Source organism: Protopterus annectens, chromosome 1.part1, assembly GCF_019279795.1.
Source record: "Protopterus annectens isolate FY-2018-M chromosome 1.part1, PAN1.0, whole genome shotgun sequence".
Classification (NCBI taxonomy): Eukaryota; Metazoa; Chordata; order Ceratodontiformes; family Protopteridae; genus Protopterus; species Protopterus annectens.
In genome coordinates, this window is record NC_056726.1 from 807,568,189 (window position 1) to 807,589,830 (window position 21,642).

Consider the following 21,642-nt stretch of genomic DNA (forward strand, 5'->3'; position numbering starts at 1 on the left):
GAATAACACCACTGTTTCTCCTTACAAAAAGAAAGGATGTGCTTTCACATTTGTTTGGCTGTTTTTAAATTCAAATTTAAAAAATACTCTGGAAAGTGAGAAAGTAAGTAGGCTGCTAGAAGTGTGACATTCCATAGCTTTTATATGTGACTAAGTTAAATAGATGTACTAAGTCTGGTTTGAAAAGCTGCAATATGATCACTGCTGTCTTGCTTCTGCAGGTTCTAACAGAGCCTATTAAGAAAATGTTTTTACCAGTAAATGTACTGAATGGTGGTCTTTTCACTGCTAGGTTATCTTCATTATTTGTTCATAAATGTAGAGAAGTAGTGCTCACCGCAAATCTGAAAAACAGGTGTGGACAAGTATGCTGAATGGTCAGAGAGTAAATGGGACAGCCGTCCCTGATGACTTTCTAAAGAAGCAAATAGCAATGGATTATGCTACATATTAGGTATACAAACTTGGTAAGCCACCATTTGAAGCAGGCATATGTTTTGAAGACTTTAAAAGCAATCCCCATGGAATGACAACATGATCTATGCCAACTACTGAAGATAATACAGAGGGTTATAATCAAGTCTCTGATCATAATCATATAATTACATGTTTTGAGACAGGAATGCCAGGAACTTCGCTCAAGAAGTGACTCTTGGCATCTATGTTGAGAACACATAATAACTGGTTATGATCAAAGACCCAATCGTAGCTCTTTTGTAGTGCATGTAGTTTTATCCACTACATGTACTACCAGTTACAAAAGAAATAAAAAAGCGGAAGTGTTTTACCACAAAGACAGCACATAAATAAAATTAGCAGGAAGTTACTTACAGACTGATGTCTGTAAAGTTACAAGAACAGAATAGGAGACAAATATTCTGGGACAGTTCAGAGTGAATGAATGTCCCTTGGGAGAGATCTGAACTTAACATCGCTTACGGGAGGCATACCTATTATTACACACCTCAAAAGTATTGTTATGATTGGATCTCGTGCTATAGAAGCTTTTTACAGGTTTATCTTTTTTCCAATTTTGGTACACTTAGCTGCCATCCTCAGTGAAAGAAGGATCTTGCTAACTGCAAAGGCTTTACCAGTTTGGGGAAAAGGCATTCAGAAGGTCAATTGCTGCCCTCTGCATCACAGGGAGAAAGAGATGTCCAGTATCACTAATTTACAGATGCATAACAGCAAAAAAAAAAAAAAAAAAAAAAACACTGTCAATGAGGGTCAAACAATCAAGTTATTTTCTAAGGGATCTGAGTCCAAAGCAGTTGGACAGAGGAATTCAGGTGTTTCCTGCACTTTCGGATCTACAAGAATAGTACATAAAATGACAATAGATAAGGATAGGAATACTATGAAATGCAACAGCATATCTCAAGGACTACCACACTTATGAGACACCCCACATTACACTCATCGGTGCACACTTTCATGAAGAACTAGATGATTACCAAGTTCCCAAACTAGCTTCATGGCATAAAGTTTTTCAGAGGCCAGTAGGCCTTCAGCTTGTTCACCAAACCTACAAATGGGCACAAGCTTGGGGGGGGGGGGGGGGTCAGTATCCACAGCGTTAGTCAAAACGATATTTGAGGCCATGACTAGCAGGTACATACATCAGCACTGACCCCCTCTAAAAGAAAAGTACACTATGGTATTTAACAGCCACAAGAACAATAGAAGACCGAAACTACGAGATCACTGGTCCTGGTCACTGAAGTATACAGCAATAAATCATATAGTTATCAACACAGAAGCAGTACACAATACTTTCAAGAAAACAATTAAAAGGTATATACCTCATCTGGACGGTTTGGCAGGATCTTGGGCAAAGCACGAGTACGGGAATTCTTCAGCTTTGGCATTTTTTGGAACTGAATATCAAGTCTGAAACACAAAATAAACAAGCACATTTCAAAACTGAGTACACACAGATTGCATCATTGCGACAATGACATCTTAGATTTTCACTTTTATTTATTTATTTTTTAACTACAAAATCTATCTAACTTATCTCAGGATCTAACTTTCAGTGCTGTACAGTTGTTGTAGGTTTGTATAATATTTATCCTCACAGAACCAAATACAAATGTAAGTGGATTTTGCATGATAATCCTGACTTTGCAAGCAGTCTTTATGACCTGCCAACAATCAACAAGAACTTTTTTGCATTACCTAGATTCCACTACTTAAGCCACGTGCTAATTTGGTGACAATAGCATATACTGTTTACTTACCTTAATCAGCTAACTTGAGTTTACAATCCAGTGCCTCACAGGATGCAAACTCAGTTGTGTACAAAAAGAAATGTTCAGAAATACTAAGGCCGAGCTGTACTCACTGTACTTCACTATCTCACTACACCAGTACAGAATGCATTACACCAGTACAGAATGCACAATTCTCCAGAGTCCTCTCCACTTGAATGGTGGGTGCCTAAGCCCAAGTCATATTCCAGAAATACAGAAAAATATTTTCAAATTTTTTTTGTGCACGTAATAAAGAAAACAATATGTCATAACATTCATCTCACTAACTTCTGGAGCAAGTCAAGTTCTCTTTCTGTACCTCTTGACTTCAAGTTAAGAAGCAAAATAAATAAGGACTAAAGGACTGTTTCTGAATATAAAATTGTAGCAAGCAGCTAACTACAACTTATACCACACACAAAGTGCTGGAGCACTTTGGCACTGCAGTCTTGACCAGAACAGAAGAACTGAAATTAATTTCTGTACTGCTAATCCAAAAATATCAGTACAGATGTAAATACCAGTGCTGCACTACCAATCCTTCAGCATCTCCTGATCATGTCTCCTAACACCTTGCCCCCTTCACTTCACCCTAGCAACTCTTCTTTGTAAAAGTACCATGTTAAAAATTGGTACGGTTACTGCTCAAATCTGTCTACAATGTTCATTTTCTGAATGCTACCCTCTGCCCAACACATCAGCTTTGGTGCAATCCAAGCTGGGCCAAAAGTATCCACAATGCTGGTCTGACTAATGGCCAAGGTGGTGAAGAGTCACCTACCGTGAGGACAGGATACAAGTCAGCAATCATTGACTGGCTTCTATTTCTGGAGGGACCAAGGGGTACACTGCTTCTGCAGTGATAGCTAGCAAAGCACACATCAGCAGCAAACACTATGACTTGTGAGAATAAACAAGATACGAGACAACTGGCAAGACCCTGGAACGTATGAAATCAGAGGACGTAACCAAAAATACATTTAGAAGGCTGTAATAATCAGTAGATAATATAAGGCAATACGATGAAGATGTTAACATTGGTGTGTAACTTAATGGAAAATAGTAAAGTTATACTGATGTGTTTCTGGTGGGTACAGTCTCATTATATCCCTACCACACATGACAATATTGTTGTGCTCATAATCCAGCATTAGAGAAATTAATTTCTGGTCTGAACTCATCAAAAACTACAAATGCTACTGAGGTGTTTACTCAGGAAAAATTGCCCTTGTCAGGAAAAAGTGGCCCTATTTTCAGATTAAGTTATTTTGAACTTGGTGGGTCCAAGGGGGTACATTTCACAGATGCCCGATTGCACTGGGGATTGGTCAGTGGAGGTTGGAGGGAAAAGTGGCAGGGCAATGTACAGGGAAACAATGGAAGGATATCTGTGTAGTTCCTGGGTGTGCAGCTTAGTCTAAAGGGTTTGAGACTTTAGCATGGAGGTGTCTGCATGGGTATTTCTATATGCTGGGTAGCTTCAGAGTTTTTTTTCAATAGGTGTATGGGCAATTGTTGGAGGTATGACAGTAAAAAGAGGAACACTCATGAACATGTTTTAGGAGAATGTAATGAGTTGATAGAGTCTAAAAATTCTCTAAAGGTTACGTTGTCAGAAATGCTGGGGGGAGCAAATTATTTTAATTAAGGAAATGATGCTTTTGAGTTGGGTTATAGAAACTGAACTGCCAACACATAGTAAGGCCCTTGATCTTACTAGACTAGACAATTACTAGAAAATGAAAATCAAAAGCTAAACCAACTGTAACAGAATTACTGAATGTTGCATAGGAGATAAAAGAATTGGTGGTGGGATCTTGTTTGCAAAGCCATGGAAATAAATATCATGGAAATTAATCAACATCAACATAGAAGACCTCCAGACACTTGGATCCAACCAAGTTTGGCTTTGTCAAAGGAAGGGCATGCTTACTGACTTTTTTGAAAAGGCTACTAAGGCAATGGATGAGGGGTAAATGGTGCTTACTGCCCACCTAGATCTGGCTAAAGCATTTGATACAATACCCACCTCAGGTATTGTCAAGAAACTTATGGAACTAGGTATAAACCCCCTTTATAACATGCTGGATAACTAACTGCCTCACTGAGAGGACCCTGGAGGTTAGAATTGGTGAGGGCACCTCCACAAAAAGGCCAGTCACCAGTGGAGTCTCCTAGGGATCTGGTGCTAGGCCCCCTCGCCTTTAGCATCTACTTCTTGACAATGTCAAAGGTCTCTGGCTACCCAAGTTCACAGATGATTGCAAACTGGAAGCAGTCACTGAATCCTACCAAAGACAAGAGCACCCTTTAAGAAGGTCTAACACAGACAAACACTTGGTGCCAAAGTCATGGCTTAAAACTCAATACCAAGAAATGCATTACAGCACCTTTTGGAAAATCGGCTACTCTTGGTAACCATGTCATCAATAAAATACCCCCAACAGCTTATCCACCAGTCAGGGATTTGGAAACTCATGTATATAAGAGCCTAGGCTTTGACCAACATGTGTCCAAGGTAATAAGAAGGGCATGGCATCTAGGTCCAGAGAGGTCATCATATCACTGTATTTGTCCCACATCAAACTCATCATAAAAGTATAATATCTCCCTTCAGTATGTACCAGAACAGACATATGCAGCAATTTAATGTCCACAAATGTTCCCTTTAAAAAGAATACAGGGAGTAAACAAAGTCCTACGCTGACCACCTCAAAGCCCTGTCTCTTTACTCAGTATCACACAGACTTTTGATAGGTGATCCTTGCCTTGCATAAAACACATCCCTGAACCCTATTTGATGAATCTTTTGCACATCTGCAAAACAAACAGCATCAGAACTAAAGTAATGTCTTTTGGCTTTTCCCGGTTAGAGGTCGCCACAGCGGAACTCCGGTCCGTTAATGATTGACAGTGGATTTTTACAGTGCCGAGTTGCCAGCCCAACCTTCAAAGAAGGCACACCCATTCACGCACGCACCTATGTGCATGTCTTTATACGTCACTCGACCATAGGGAGGACATGCAGACTCACACAGAAGGCGCTCCAGCCGAGAATCGAACGGGAGAACCTCTTGCTGTGAGGCAACAACGCTAACCGCTGCACCACCGCAGCCTAAAACAGCATCAGAACTACTAGATTAAAAGACTTAAATTTTGCTTGTGACAAACAGGAAATGTTGGACAGAGATATGTTTCTCAGAATTCCCATTCTCTGGAATAGGCTCACCGTCCATGTGAAGGTGAGTTCCTCCCTATCCTATTTAAGTTCAACTAGGACCAATGGCTGGGTAATAGGAAATTCACCCCTGGTCTGGCGACTATGTCTCAGAGACAGAGGAAATCAGTAAATCACCCCTATATAAATTAAATTTGTGGGTCACATTTGGGCTGCACATCTCGGATTATAAGAGTCCTAGTGATAGCTAGCATAGTATACACCTATGAACCTATAATCTTTAGAAAAGGGAAGGAGCATACCTCATAGTAATAAATGGAATCTGTGAGAACAATACATGCAGAATAACTTTCAGGAAGAAGAGTGAAATAACATGGGAGGTAGAACTAGAGCAATCTAAGTAATATTAAACTGAACAACAATTGTTAAGAAATAAAATGTGCATCTATAAAGGTTTAATATCATTAAGTCACGTTACAGGCGGTAGAGTCTAACTGCGCAAGTTCTATACTGTGAATGCTGGAATGTTCAACAATGATATTACCAACTGTCCAACCCCCCCCCCCACTGGACCCATGGTAATGCTCGTTCCTGGGTCCAGAGCAATAGGGTGTTTCAAGGTTTGGTGTTTGTGTCAGGTATACTGGAATTCGGCAAGCCAACATTCATGGAAGTGTGTCAACCATATGACTCGACTTAATGGCTGTAACACATGTATAACGCACATTGAGAAAAATATATGTAACGGTTTGATAATATGTTAAGTTAATAAAGATGTTAAAAACATTAGTGATGTTCAATTTACCTGGTAAATATGGCCAGAAAAGTGTTATGATATCCTAACTTAAAACACGTGCTATAATCATTTCCAATAGCCACCTTCATTGATTTTCATACCTAGGTCAAAATAACATTTTACATCCCAAGATGCAACATTTATTTTGCAATACCTTCTCCCTTGAAGAGTTCAATAATTTTACTGTATAAATTCATGATGAGGTATCATTACAATACTGTGGCAAAGTTTTGGGGTGCAGACAATGCAAGGCACTGAACCATAAGCCACCATGTCATTTGGTGAAAGCAATCCCCTAACTTAAGTAGTGTCCAAGTCTTCACTCTACACTTGAATACACCAGCTTTTGACAGTAACCGATTAATGTAACACGTTTCAGTTTTTACTTCAAGGACAGAGTGTTTCCCTGACAATGCAAGACCACACTGCATGAAAGAAATTTACAATCTCTCTGCAAAACAAAAACTATTAAAGTTAGAATCCTCCACTTAATGTGACAGATGCCAACTACCTCCTCTTTCTGCATCTTTTACAATACAGTAACCCAGACACAGCACTTTGAAATGTATAACTTTTATAACTACAAAGAAATACTGCATTTGCTACATAGAACTATTTCCAACTCATATGCTCACAGTTTCATTCCTTAGTATCAAGAGATACTACAATAAAATAATCATGGTTTTAACAGTCACCATTTCTAACCATTTCTAACAAAATCCCACAGCTAGCATCAAGCATTTAATCTTGGCAGAAGAACAGTACAAATCAGCCTCCAGTATTGACTTGAACACACTAAAAAATGCCATTTCTTCACATTACAAGTGAGTGAAGCTATTACATGCAGATGCTGGCAAATGTGTTATTCAACCCATCCTCACCAGCAGCACAAAACAATTGTGAAAGTGTGATACAAGAGAACAGTAATGCCTTTGTTACATAATAATGTACTGCATACTTTCTAATTTTATCCACATTATATCCTTAGCACTACTGCTAAAACTCTTACAAATACACAATTATATATTATATTCTGAAGGAGCTTTCACAGCAGTTGAAAAATATTACAGGCTACTGCGAGATGGTGAAATACTGAAAGATACAGCAGAAGACTGAAGCCCCACTCGTGAAAATGCTATTTTGTCTTCAAAACTTAAGATACCTTTCCCACATGTTGACATTCTTACGACCCATTTTACAGTTCATAACACAAGACATGGATTAGTCAGGGGGCTCTGAGAAACAGCACTATTCAAATTATTTATAAAAATGAACTGTGTAGCTTAAAGAAACAAAATTTAGAAAAAATGTAACACTTAAAACTTCATCTGCTGCCTAAAATATAAATGTAAACGTTTTAAGCCGATTATTCCAACAAGCATCGTCAGTGTACATTTAAGCATTCCTTTGCCAATACCAACCTTATTTTATTCAAGGATGTGGGAGAGCCAAAGCCTATCTCGATAAGCAACAAGCTATTAATGGTCCTCTGGATCAACAGCCTAGCATTAACACATGAACCATGAAAAAGGGTGGTGGAGAGGGACTCCACAGAGACATTCAAGACAGCAAAAGATAGGTGGAAAAGGGCATGGAGGCAGGTGGGAGCATAAGGGAGGTAGAATGCTAAGACACATAAAAAGGAAACTAGACAAGCTTATTGCCTCTTTTGCCATCAAGCAAACATATCTGTTTATAGCTATTCCCTAATAACATGTATGTCTTTTCATTACCACTGTCTGGACAGGTTGATATTTAAGAATGGATATGTACCCCACAGTGACTACATCAAAATAATCTACAACTGCTAATGGCATAGCTTAGCACATAGCATATTTACAGAGCTCAGAGATGAGCTACCATAAAATATTCTCATTTCTTGATGCAGGCATCATAAGGACAGGATTTTGAACATAGGTTCATAGGTAGGTACTAGGCTATTGGCCCTAGGGCCTATACAAGCCTAACCAAAAAGGTACCCTGGCTTTCGCCACCCAAGAAAATTATTTTCCTGTGCCCCTGTCGAGCAGAGCCACAGAGGTGATTCCCAGGGTGAATTTCCTATTTCCCATCCAATCAAGATTTTTTTTTTGAAGAGTGCTAATGAGGAGCTTTGTTTGATATAGATAGGCAGTTTGTTCCAGAGTATGGGAAGTCTCTGGGACAGGAATCTCTCTCTCTCCAGCATGTTCTGTTTATTGTGGTGACAAGGTTTAGGTCCATAGAGTGTGTAGCTCGGAGGGATTGGGATTGCTTTAAGTGGAGCATGTGCAACAGCTCTGGGTTTGACATAGCTTTGTATGTTAGGCAGAGATTGCCTCAGAGTAGGCGATATGCGACTGAGTAAAGCTGGAGTTTTTTGAGACGGTCTGTGTAGGACATCTGTTTGAGGCCAGTAATCTTTGTGAGGTATTTCTGCGGCCTTTCCAGTTGTTGTAGATGTCTTGTGAGATACATACCAAGAGGGGCATTGTACTCTATATACTGGGTCTAATGAGTGACAAGTAGAGGGGAACAATGACCTCTTTTTTCCTGGATGAGAAACCTTTTGTGATGAGGTGTGCCATGTAGAAGGATTTCCTGAATACTGTGGCGATGTGATTAGCAAAGGAGAGATTACTGTCTACCTGTGTCCCAAGGTCTCTTATCACACTTTCTGTGTTAAGTAGACTACCACCTATGTGGTAGCTCATGGGTACAGAGTTTTTAGCAAAGGTTATGACAATGTACTTTTTGGCATTAAGCTTGAGGCCATGGCTTTGACACCAGGCATCTGTCTCAGTGAGGCCCTTTTGCAGAATGTCCACATCATTATGAGTTTCAATTATGGCTCCTAGTTTGCAGTCATCGGCGAACTTCGTTAGCCAAAGACCTTCTGTGTTAGCCTGTACTTCAGAAAAGTAGATACCAAACAGGAGAGGACCTAGGACTGAACCTTGTGGTACTCCACTTGTCACTGGTCTGAAGTCGGATTTGGAGTCTGCTACTTTCACATTGTGGGTTTTGTCAGTGAGCCAGTTGGCAACCCATCTTGTGACATAGGGATTTATACATATATTTATATAGTTTAGTGAGCTTATCTATAATTCCAGAGTGGGGAATGGTGTCAAAAGCCTTGGTGAGATCTGGATAGGCTGTGTGAACCACCTTACCCTTGTCTACGGCTTTGGTGACTGCTTCAAAAAAGTCAATCAGGTTTAGGAGACATGATTTGCCTTTTACAAACCCGAACTGGGTGGGGTCCAGAGTTTGGAGAGTACCAGTGTCTTTGTTTATAAGTTCCATGGCATTGCAGACCAGGCTCGTTACGCTAATGGCGCGGTAGTTCCCTGGGTCCGTGGCGGCTCCCCCTTTGTGGAGTGGGAGAACAGTTGCTGTGTGCCATTCAGTGGGCACAAAACCTGAGGTGAGGCTATGATTGAACATGGTGCTTAGGTGGGGTGCCAGTTCATTCTGTAGTTCATGTCGAACGCAGCCTGGGATGTTGTCAGGTCCCATGGATGCTGTGTTCTTGGCTTTGGAGAGTGTTTTTTTATTTACCTGTGAAGCCGTGATTACAGGAACTTTGCATTCTTCTGGTATAGAGATGGGCCTTTAGGGGGTGGGGTAAAGTTAGCACTGAACCTATCTGCCAGGATGTTGGCAACATCAGTTGGGAATCTGTATATTTAGTGCCATTGTGCTGTAACTCAGTGCAGATCTGAGTGTTGCCATTGAGATTCTTGACATATAGAATGCTTTGTGGTTGTCTTTAGAATCGGTAGTGATTTTGTTTTCATAACTAGCTTTGAAGGATTTTGAGAGAGAGCTCAGCTTCTTACTGAGGCTGACCAGGGAGTTCCTCCACTCATGGGATTTTACTCTTTTTTTGCAAGTTTCTTTCTTCTGTTGTACAGTTTGTTTATGGTAGGGGACCACCAGATTGGCTTCCTTTTTTTTTTTGGAGGATAGCACCTTGGTTCTATTAGGGATAGCACGATCCATGCACTCGTGTAAGTGCTTATAAAGTGCATTTGTGTAGGATTCAGCAGTCATACTTCTATTGTCAGTCTGCATGGGTGCTGTGAAGTTTGCCACTTCTGTCTTAAGAAGCGTAAAGTTGGCTTTGGAGAAATTTTTTACAGTGGTTTCCCTAATGGGGGGGTGGGATGTGGATATCTAGGCTGATTAGCTTGTGGTGAATCTGACCAACGAGGAATTGACCTCTGGTGTGGAACACTGGTCACCCATGTTGGTAATGGCCAGGTCTAGGATATCGCTGCCCCTGGTAGGGGTGTGGATAATTTGATCGAAGGTTCATAGGTAGGTACTAGGCTATCGGCCCAAGGGCCTACGCAAGCCTAGCCAACAAGGTTCCCTGACCTACGCCACCCAAGAAAGTTATTTTCCTGTGCCACTGACAAGCAGAGACACAGAAGTGATCCACGGGGTGTATTTCCTATTTCCCATCCACTCATCAAGATTTTTCTTGAAGAGTGCTAATGAAGAACTTTGCTTGACATAGATGGGGAGCCTGTTCCAGAATATGGGAAGTCTCTGGGATAGGAATCTATCCCTCCAGCATGTCCTGTTTATTGTGGTGACAAGGTTTAGGTCCCTAGAGTGTGTAGCTCGGAGGGATTGGGATTTCTTTAGGTGTAGCATGTCCAACAGCAATTTATGAATTCCAGAAAACGTTGAGCAAAAGAGTTGGTACATCTTTAAAAAATTAGGGCACGCATGCATTCTTAATATGCAGGCAACACCTTTTTTGCAGCAGTGAGCACAGAAGCCATGAGCTGCTAGTGAGTTATTTCCTGTGGTACAGAGTTTGATTCCTTCGACCTTCATTTGCCTACTGTGGGACTTTAAGAGACTCATGTAACCAGGCAGTGCTTTGGGGTAAATGAAAATTTGGACTAGGCTCCATAACAGCTTTCTGGACTACATGCCTTGTATCTACCTACGAACCATGCTTACACAGAAGATAGGCATTACGGAATTAAGGCAAGGATTTAATAAAAAAAAAATTCTTCTGTAAGTTATGGTGTCATACTATAGCTAAATTGAAAATCTATGAATACTAAAATGCCGTAGTTTTACTGGTTTGAACATCTGTAAAAATTCTGTCTCAGTCAACCAGTTCTTAAACATAAAATGTTTGAGGTCAGGAACTAGAAGTTTAGAAATCCATGTAATAATTATCTTTTTTTGCACTCTGTATGTACTGTTTCTATTTGCTACGTATTTTCATTGGTTGCTGGATAAAGAAGTCTAGTCTACCCTGTCAATTGCTACCACCAGAACAGCAGTTTAGAGAATGGATGGCTAAACTTTTCACTTGGAATTTAAGGTAAATGCCAGCAGCCCAAAAAAAAAAAATCACACTTCCACCAGCTGACAGAAGCTTGGCAACACCTGAGGTATTCACAAATACAAATCAGCTGACTTAAAATGGGTAATGATGAGTTCTACTCAAAGTGAATTCATAGCAAAAGTTTACTGTGCCTTTTTGTTCATTGTTCTCACGTTACTGCTCATTTATTTGTTTCACTCCCATTCTAAGACAGCTCGTGGAAAATAATTCTGGTGTCCTGGCAGAACAGTGAAGTTCCTGAATACCAATTATCTGAACAGTAGTTGACAACACAGCTTCAAAGAGCAGACAGGTTACCAGCCTCATATGATCTAAGTTTATAAGTGGGCCACGGGTGAGGCTCACAAGTGTAGTACATGTATGTGTGTGTGCGCTCGTGTAACACACACACACAAATCATAGCATTAGGCATCAGATGTTTAAAATAACACAGGAGCGAGAGAGACAGAAAAGTTCAGTCAAATACTTTTATACCACATTCCTCAACACAAATTTACACACACACACACACACACACACACACACACACACACACACACACACACACACACACACACACACACACACACACACACACACACACACACAAGCTTTTAAACCCTCCCTGCAGCATAATTCCCAGTGTGATGGAACAACCTTCTGCTCCATGAAAGGAGTTCAAGGACCACTCCCGTGGTATCTTAAGACAGAGGTTAAGCTTGCTCACTAGTGACATCACTTATCCAAGACCGTGGTTTGTTATCAGAATGGGGTCCAGCTACATAGCCCATTCTCATACCCTTACTATGCCTTGACACCAGGGGAAAGGAGCAAATTCCCTCTTGCTTGCCGACACACCAAACCACTGCCAAATTGTTGGGAGTGGATGGGTATCACAACCTTGGACAGAGAGCCCTGGAAGGACTGAAGTGTGAGGAGGAATGGACTGCACTTACTTCCAGAATATCGATGGGTAAGCTGTCCTCTGTGTTGTCAATGGCCTTCACACCTAGTGCAGACTGTCACTAAGAGGGTGGGAATTTTAAAAAAAAAGAGAGTTACCATATGTCAGACTGATTAGATGTAACCAATCATTTCAGTTGAGTCTAGCAGATTCTGGATACCTTGATTTGCTGCCCACTGTAGTACTTTGGAAAAGACACCACTGGAATTACCACTGACATCAAACCCAAACCTCTGGGACACATATGGCCAATATGAATTGTAACTGCCTAAAATGTGAGACGAAATGCTGCAAAGGTTAGATTCTGTCTGAGGGCAGACTATGTATGTGACTGCGTCAGGACTGCAGCCTATGAAAAGTGAGTAGATGAAGGAGTCTTTGCAGTTTTCATTGCAATTTCTAAGGACGGACTTAAACTTATCAGGGACTCATCAGTAAAGATTAGACTAATCAGGGAGGTAGCAGCAAGAAGCCACAGCACTAAGAAAGGGAGAAAACTCCACTCTGCAATTAATGCTCAATGCAACAACAGAAAAACGTCCAGTGAACATATGACAAAATGATTCTGGACTAAAAATATTTTTAACATTCTAGCAATTTGGCTACACATATTCTTTGAAGAATAAAATAATCATAAACATATCTACTTTTACACACAAAATACAACTAAATGAGCAAATAAAAACTAAAACAAATGATATACTTACTAAATACTTACATTTACTTTCACCATTCAACTAGTGGTTTCAATGCATTAAAACACTTTCTTTAAATAATAATAATCCTTCAAAAGCATTTCACCTACACCCCATACTAAATTGTCTCAATCTGCAGCTTTTCAATATTAAATCACTACCATATACCATTTTAAAAAGAAACAGCATTATTGTCATAATCTCTTTAAATCTCAATATCTCTTGCATTCAACTTCAACTGTACTTTAAACTTTGTAATATTCTCACCCATGTAATATTCCCACCCATGTAAAACAACTTGCAGGACAATGCAAATCACAACCTCAGTGTTACAATTAAAACTTCCAATTTCATCAAACTTGTGGCTATTAATGAAGTCTAAGATGTACCTCAGGGAATCTGGAGTCACACCTTTCAACTCTCCAAATTTTTGCAGAATGTCCAGATTTATGCTTCATATTTTTGATCCGTCCCTCATAAAATGTGTGGTTTTCTAGTAAATCAGTGAGGATTAAAGTCACTAAATAACAGACATTTGAGTTTCAGAACTTCTTATCCATCAGAAAATGCATGCTAACAAAACCTTTTTTGTAGCAACTTTCTAAGTTTATAAGAAGAATATTTAAAATGTATCCCTATTTTTACGCCTTTGTTCCCCCACGGTTTTTGGATTTCTCCAGATTACTTGTGCTAAGAGGCTGAGAGCTATACCTCGAGTACTACCAAATGCTCCCTTCTGGTTTGCTAGGACCTCCACGGTTTTTGGATTTCTCCAGATTACTTGTGCTAAGAGGCTGAGAGCTATACCTTGAGTACTACCAAATGCTCCCTTCTGGTTTGCTAGGACCTCCAGATGACTCTTTTACTAGAAAGTTCAAGACCTCTTTCTACATAGGTGCTTTGAATCCTCTGCTCTGCTACTTGACACCAGAGACAGCGATGAGCTCCTCAAAAACAGTACAGTTGTGTACACTTACCATAAATGTAGACGTTCGAGTGTATTCACTGTTGCAGTCATTGCATTTGGGTAATCTGCTGGTAGGTTTCCCTCAGTTGGCCTGATTAACAAAGTCTTGGGTCCTGTGTCGGTTGCTGTCCCTTCTTCCATGACGTCAGGTCGTCAGGGGTATAAAACATGCAGCCGACACCATTACATCAGTTTTTCTTTCCCCAGATGTCAGGTGCCCCCCAAATGGGGAGCAAAATATATAAGTAATTAAAAACACAAAAATATACATCCAAACAAAAGCAAAAACACCAAAGAGGCTTTTAAGCGTAATAAAAGAAAGTAGAGGTATAGTAAGAGAAAAACAGAGGGTAACCAGGACTGCAACAGTGAATACACTCGAACATCTACATTTATGGTAAGTGTACACAACTGTACTATGTTCTTCGTGTTTCACTGTTGCAGTCATTACATTTGGGTAGATTCCCAAAGCTATGGTTAGGAGGATTGATTTATACAGCATTAGGACCAGCTATAAGGCCCTGCAAAACAGCAGTGGCAAAGCCAGCTCTGGATTTAGAGAAAATTGGTAAGTGATAATGATTGGTGAAAGTATGAACTGAACTCCAGGTAGCAGCTTCTAGAATATCCCTGGTAGGAACACCTCTGAGAAAGGCTGTAGAAGTAGATGCAGCCTTGGTGGAATGAGATCTGATCCCCTGGGGGATAGGTTTTTCATGGTGCTTATAGCAGAAATGAATATAATGGCTTATCCATTTAGAAATGGTTTGTTTGAAGTAGCCTTCCCCTCTGCCCCTGCAGCAAATGCTACCGGCAGTTCAGATTTTCTTCGAGATTTAGTCCTGTCCAAGTAGAATCTAAGTTTTCTATGTACATCCAGTGAATGCAGAATCCGCTCCCCCCTGTTCTGTGGATTGGGAAAGAAAGTTGGCAAATGAATGGACTGATTAAGAGCCACACTGGATACCACCTTGGGCATGAAAGATGAATTGGTCCTGAGTGACACCCTGTCCGCATGACAGATGATGAAAGGCTCCACTGCCATAAGGGCCTGTAATTCAGACATCCTTCTAGCTGAAGTGATTGCTAAAAGGAAGGCTGTTTTCCAAGAAAGAAATTTTAGGTCTGCAGTTGCAGCTGGCTCGAAAGGAGGTAGAGTGAGTTTCTCCAATACAAAGTTAAGGTCCCAGGCAGGAGTTGGAGCTCTCCTGGGTGGTCTCAAGTTTTTGACCCCTCTGAGATACTGCTTTAGCAGAGGATGAGAGAAGGGGGGGGGGGTTCTGTGTTGTAATGAGCTGAAATGGCTGAGGCATGGATTTTTATGGAGGAAAAAGACAGGCCCTTGTGAAGCATCTCAGTTAAGTATTGCAAACTCTGGGGTACATTGGGTGCTGCTGTGCTCAGCCCTTGGGACTGATTCCAGGCACATAATCTTTTCCATTTTCTAGTACTAGGTCTTCTCGCCTCCAAAATGACATGCATCACAGGTTTGCTGAGGGATGCCAAGGGGGAATTTAAATGATTAGCCAAGCTGCAAGAGTCAATGTTTGGAGCTGAGAGTGCAAAATTTGGTTCACCTGCTGAGACAGTGGAGCTGAGAGTGCAGAATTTGGTTCACCTGCTGAGACAGTAAGGAAGGTGTCCTGGAGAAATTTGTGACACTGCACAGGAGCGGGTACCAGTGTTGGCGAGGCCAGTCTGCAGCAATCAAAATAATTTTTGGTTTGTCCCGTTTGACTTTTAGTAGAAATTTGGAGAGCAGTGGCAGAGGGGAAAAAGGCATATACTGATTGGATGCTCTGTCCTTCAGCTGGAAAAACCTCTTTCCAGGCTTTTTTGTGAGGAGTTCTTGTGCAAAATTTGTCCAACTGGTAGTTCTGGGGTGAGGCAAAAAGATCTATGTCTGGGATCCCCCATTTGCGTGTCAACATGTTAAAAATCCGTGGTTGCAGTTTCCATTCATGTGGGTCCATGAGATTTCTGCTTAGTTAGTCTGCCAGAATATTCAGCTTTCCTGGCAGGAATTGAGCTTGTAGTTGTACGTGGTAGCGCAAGGCCGTGTTCCACAATGCCAAGGCTAGTCTGCAGAGGGGGTAGGAATGTGTACTCAACCCTGCTTATGTACCACATAACCGTGGTGTTGTCCATCTTTACCATTAGTTGTCCTGGATGAAGGTAGTCCTTGAAGGCTATCAGTGCATTCTGTACTGCTAGCATTTCTTTTTGATTGATATGAAGGTGCATTTGATTTGGGCTCCATTTGCCCTGAATGCACTTCCCTGCCAAATGAGCTCCCCATGCACAGTCTGATGCATCTGTAGTTTGGGTTTGGGCGGCAGGGGGTGGTGTGAATGGCAGTCCCTTGTTTTGGTGGCAGGCCTCTGCCCACCATAGGAACTCTAGGCACAGGCAAGGTACGATAGGATTCATTGTTTCCAGGCTGTGACAATGTTGACTCCATAAACTTTTTAAGTACCACTGAAGTTTCCTCATATGCAGTCTTGCATATGGAATAAGAAGAATGCAGGAGGCCATGGACCCCAAGGCTTACAGTATTTGTCTTGCAGATAGCTGGGTTTGTGTGGCCACCTGTTTGAAGTAAGTCACCAAATGAATTTGTTTTCTGGCGTAAAGAAAGCCATCTGGTCAGTTGTATTCAAGCTTGCACCCAGGAATATAATTCGTTTATGGTGTAACCTAGACAAGTTAGAACCCTTTTTACAAATGCCAGATGTTTTCTGGCGTAAAGAAAGCCATCTGGTCAGTTGTATTCAAGCTTGCACCCAGGAATGTAATTCGTTTATGGTGTAACCTAGACAAGTTAGAACCCTTTTTACAAATGTCAGATGTTTTAAAAGAATGGCCTGGTTTTCTGCCTGAATTAGACAATTGTCCAGGTATGGATATATTTGAATATTTCTTTGCATGCAAAATGCAATTACTGGAGCTAGGCACGTTGTGAATACCCTGGGCACAGTAGACAAGCCAAAGGGCAGTGCAGAGAACTGATAATGCAAGTAGCCTGCTTTGAAGCGTAGGTATCTTCTGCAAGATTCCCTGATTGGGATATGCAGTTAAGCCTCTTTTAAATCTAGAGTTGCTAACCAGGCATCCTTGCCTAGCATAGGAAGTAACTGGTGAAGAGTCAGCATCTTGAATTTTGGAATGTCCAGAAAGCTGTTAGACAGGTCCAGAATTGGACGCCATGATTTGTCTTTTCTGGGTACCAGGAAAAGTCTTGAGTAGAAACCTTGTCCCTTTTCCTCTTCTGGTACTAGTTGAATAGCCCCCATGTTTAGGAGGGAAAGTACTTGTTTCTGAGCCTCTGCTCACTGATGTGGGGGCAGGTCTGGCCACCCGTTTGGAGTTGGCAACGAGTGGAAATGAAATCTGTATCCCTGGGACACTATACTTAAAACCCATTTGTCCTGGGTTATAAGTTGCCAGTTTTTTGCATTAAGAGCCAGTTTTCCCCCCAAAGGGGCGGCTGAGAGGTAAGTGCTTGGTAATTTTAAAGGAAAGTCATTGAGACTGTTTAACATAGGGTGGTGTCTTGTTATTTCCAGATTTGGAAGTGGAAGCACCCCATTGCTTAGTTCTGAAAGTCCTTTGGTACTGAAACCTGGTGCTTTTGGAGTGTCTGGGTTTGGCTCGAGTGGCTCTGGAAGGAGCTGGAAAGGACCAGTTCTTAGTAGGCCAGTGCCTACTAAATCTTGGAGGTTGCACTTGTAAGAAATCTTTCACAGTTTGCATAGATTTAGCTTCACCTTCCATCTTTTTTAGAACTTCTTCAGCCTTACTGCCAAACAGACGGTCCTGCTGCAAAGGAGCATCCAACAGTTTTGCTTTAACATGATCTGGCAGAGACTGCTCCTTAAGCCAAGCATGCCTTCTAAGCACAGACCCAGTAACAGCAGCCCTGCAAGAGTCCTCTAAAGAATCAAAACCACATTGCAAAGTATGTTTTCCAACTTGTTCAGCTGAATGCAATAAATCCTGTAAATTTTTATTTTCCACACAGTCAGAAATCAACATCACTTTTTGTTTAAGCAGTCCCATGATATGCTGTTGATATTTTAGCATATGGAATTGAGAGTTTAAAGCCCTGATTGCCAAGGTTGCAGAAGTATAAACCTTTTTACCCCATCTATCCAGCACCCTGGAGTCTCTATCAGAAGGGGTAGGGTTTTTATCAGTAGAAGCCTTAATGCCCTTGGGCCCCTGAGAAATGGTTTCAGGGTCCGCAACAGGATTTTTGAAAAGGAATTCGTGGGACTCAGGAACCCTGTAGTATCTGTCTGGTTTACTAGGGTCTGGAGGCAGGGAATCAGGGGCCATACTGGATTCCGAAAACACATTATCAATAATATCTAGTACAGGAGGTATAGCCAAAGGCCTATGCTGAGGAAGAAGGAAATCCCCAAGTCTCTTTTTGGATTCAGAGAAATCCTGACTTTCCCAGTGGAAATGCTCCCTTAAAGTACGTAAAGTTTCCCCAAAAGAAAAATCCTCACATGGAGAGCAGAGGGAATGGAATCCTCTGCATCAGAGTCCTCATAAGTAGGTATGGACAAATCCAGGTCATTAGAAGAGTCAGAAGAAACAGAGTCCTGTTCAGAAGATTCATAGTCAAGTTCAGCCCTAGGACTCTTAGAAGGGGGGGGTTTGACTACCCCTGATTAGAGTAATTAAATCTTCAGCCATTTTGATCATTTGTTTTTTAGGCATAGGGGCCCGAACATGTGGGCTGGGCATCGGTTTTTTAGACATAGATCGAGATTTAGGCCTTAGTACTGAAGGTGGAGTCGGTTTAATATGCAAGTCTGTAGGCCTGAAACACCCTCAGAAGCCGGTGCCTGCACAGCGGCTCTGGACACATCCAAGGTAGAGACAACCGCAGGTTCCATAGGTGAGGCATCTCGCGGCATACAGGACTCCGAATGGGTCTCAGCAGAGGCCTGCAAATCAGAAGTAGCGGGTATCAGGGGCTGCGAAAGCACCTCACTGAGTACTGGCGACTGGCTTAGGAGAAGCATCGTCGGCAGTTTTGGACCTCAACGGCCTCTGTCTTTTTCTTGGCGTTTTTTCGGTATTCCGGTAGTCGGATGGCTAACCAATGTCATTTCTGGATAATTAAACTGAGAACCGAAATATTTAGAAGCAAAAATGTACTGACAGCGGACAGTGCGCTGATTAAATAAAGCACAAAACCGACAGCAAGATAACGTCGTGGTCAGGGCCTAGGCAAGGAATACAGTACAAATGAAAATCCTTATGAGGTACTTGCTTCCCACAAGTAATACAATTACTAACTTTTACTGACATCGGTAAGGAGCAAGAAAACGTTTCCCCAACAGGGTACTTAGCTTTTAGTTGAAGACTTCTGTTCTGAAACTCGAAAATGAAAATTTCAGGAGTCTGCCGACCGGCACTTGCGAACTGCTTCTGCTTCGGGCACCGCGCGGCAAGAAAGACTGACGTAATGACGTCGGCTGCATGTTTTATACCCCTGAAGACCTGACATCATGGAAAAAGGGACAGCAACCGACGCAGGACCCAAGACTTTGTTAATCAGGCCGACTGAGGGCAACCTGCCAGCAGATTACCCAAATGTAATGACTGCAACAGTGAAACACGAAGAACATCTGATATGTTATCCTACTAGTAATCAACATCTGAGAGAGAGGGCAAGCATAAAAGGCTGCACATGTAAAGAAGTCTGCTACACCAGCACTGACACTGGCAGTGAAATCACTCTCAACATCAACGGCACAGCACAGACAAGTAGCTGGAAGATTCTACAAACATTAGCATTGGGAAACATGGAGCAGACTTCAACCCTGACCCCTAGTTTTGGGCCCAATAAAGTCAAAAAACTTGCCAAAGACAGACCGATGGCTTTATCAACAGCAGAGTCACCAAATCAAAATCAGATATCAGAACTGCAGTCAACAAGTCTCCTGTCATCAATATCAACATCATATGAGTCAAGGCTACTGTCCACAGTACTACCACTGACGGTAGGTTTGTCAGTGAGCAAAATCTATGCCTATGGAAGAAGTGGAAAAACAGAGAACCTTCTATTTATTTACTGTGTCAAGGCTGCAGACAACTTCCGCGGAGCCTCTAGAATGGCTTCCACAAATCTGACAGTCAAATTCAAAACAAGACAAAGGACAGGGTCTTGAAGAAGTTGGTCTACATGTTAGGCTCTACAAAACTTCTGTCAGCTAAAAATGATAAACCCACTGATTCAATTTGGGAAGAGACTCTCTCTCCAACTCAAAGCTACTGTATAAATCACTTTCTCCATTTTCTGGTTTTAATGTTGTTGACGACCCTAGCTTCTCAAACATTTGTTTTAATTCACATTTCTCATATTTGAGAGAATTATAAACAGTAACCGTCAGATTTGTGATCTGTTCCAATTAATCTTTTAAATTTAGAAGAGGTAATGGTCTTAGCTGAAAGACATTTCTCAAAAGATAAAACTTAAAATCATGTTTAGTCTCTCTTCAAACTAACAGCGGTAAAACTCTAGACAAATTTCACATTTGTGAACAATGTCTAGTCCCCCCCCCCAAAAAAACAAAAAAGCAAACATTCTTCATACATATCTAGGAATAAAATTGTACACCCACATTTACATTTCTAAAGAGTATGCTCCAAAAAGGAAAAAAAAAAGGAAAAAAAGACATATTTTGGTGTTTCAAGAGGTAAGCCATCTTCTACAGCTGCTCCACTTGTAAGATGGTTTGACTGTAAGTTTACCTTCATAACACCAGTATAACATTTTGAATGAGTATGTTGACTCATACTGTAATGATGTGTTTTTTTTAAATGGAGAAAATGAAGGAGGATAAAGACATACTGGAAAAGGTTGACAGTCTGATCTTCAGAAACATTCAAATAAGGCAATGCAAAGAAGTGCTATGAGATTTTAGATTAAAGTTGTGATTATTCTGCATGAACTGCGTCAATTTACAGTAAAACTGACAAGGTATACGAGACAAATGGAGGGAGAAGACTGCAAAATGTTTGAGGCTCTAAGACACTAATAAAATGCCATATTGCCAATGCAGCAGTAGTCAAGAAATAAATGACAACTCTATTATTTATTTATTTAGGTTCATAGGTTCATACTAGGCTATCTGCCCTAGGGCATTTATAAGCCTAGCCAGAGTGTGTTTGGCTTCCGCCACCCATTTTAAATTAATTTTGCTATGTCCTTTTTCGAGGTTAGTATACTGTGCCTCTGCCTAACAGTGACACAGAAGTGATACCCGGGGTAAACCTACGATCCCCCATCCACTCATCAAGATTCCTCTTGAAGAGAGAGTCAATGAGGGACTCTGCCTAACCTGGACTGGGACTTTATTCCAGAGTGAAGGGAGCCTCTGGGTTATGAATCTGTCCCTCCAGCATATCCTATTTATTTCAGTGCTGAGGTTC

The 21,642-nt window shown here is 41.2% G+C and overlaps 1 protein-coding gene across 1 annotated transcript in view; it reads right to left on the reverse strand.

Moving 5' to 3' along the window:
* Window positions 1–21,642, reverse strand: part of LOC122807266 (uncharacterized protein ZSWIM9-like) — a 324,698-nt gene that overhangs the window by 282,818 nt on the left and 20,238 nt on the right. The window contains exon 2 of the mRNA XM_044078373.1: window positions 1,806–1,893. Coding sequence (XP_043934308.1) covers window positions 1,806–1,871 — 66 coding nt within the window. The 5' untranslated portion in view covers window positions 1,872–1,893. The remainder of the gene's footprint in view (window positions 1–1,805; window positions 1,894–21,642) is intronic.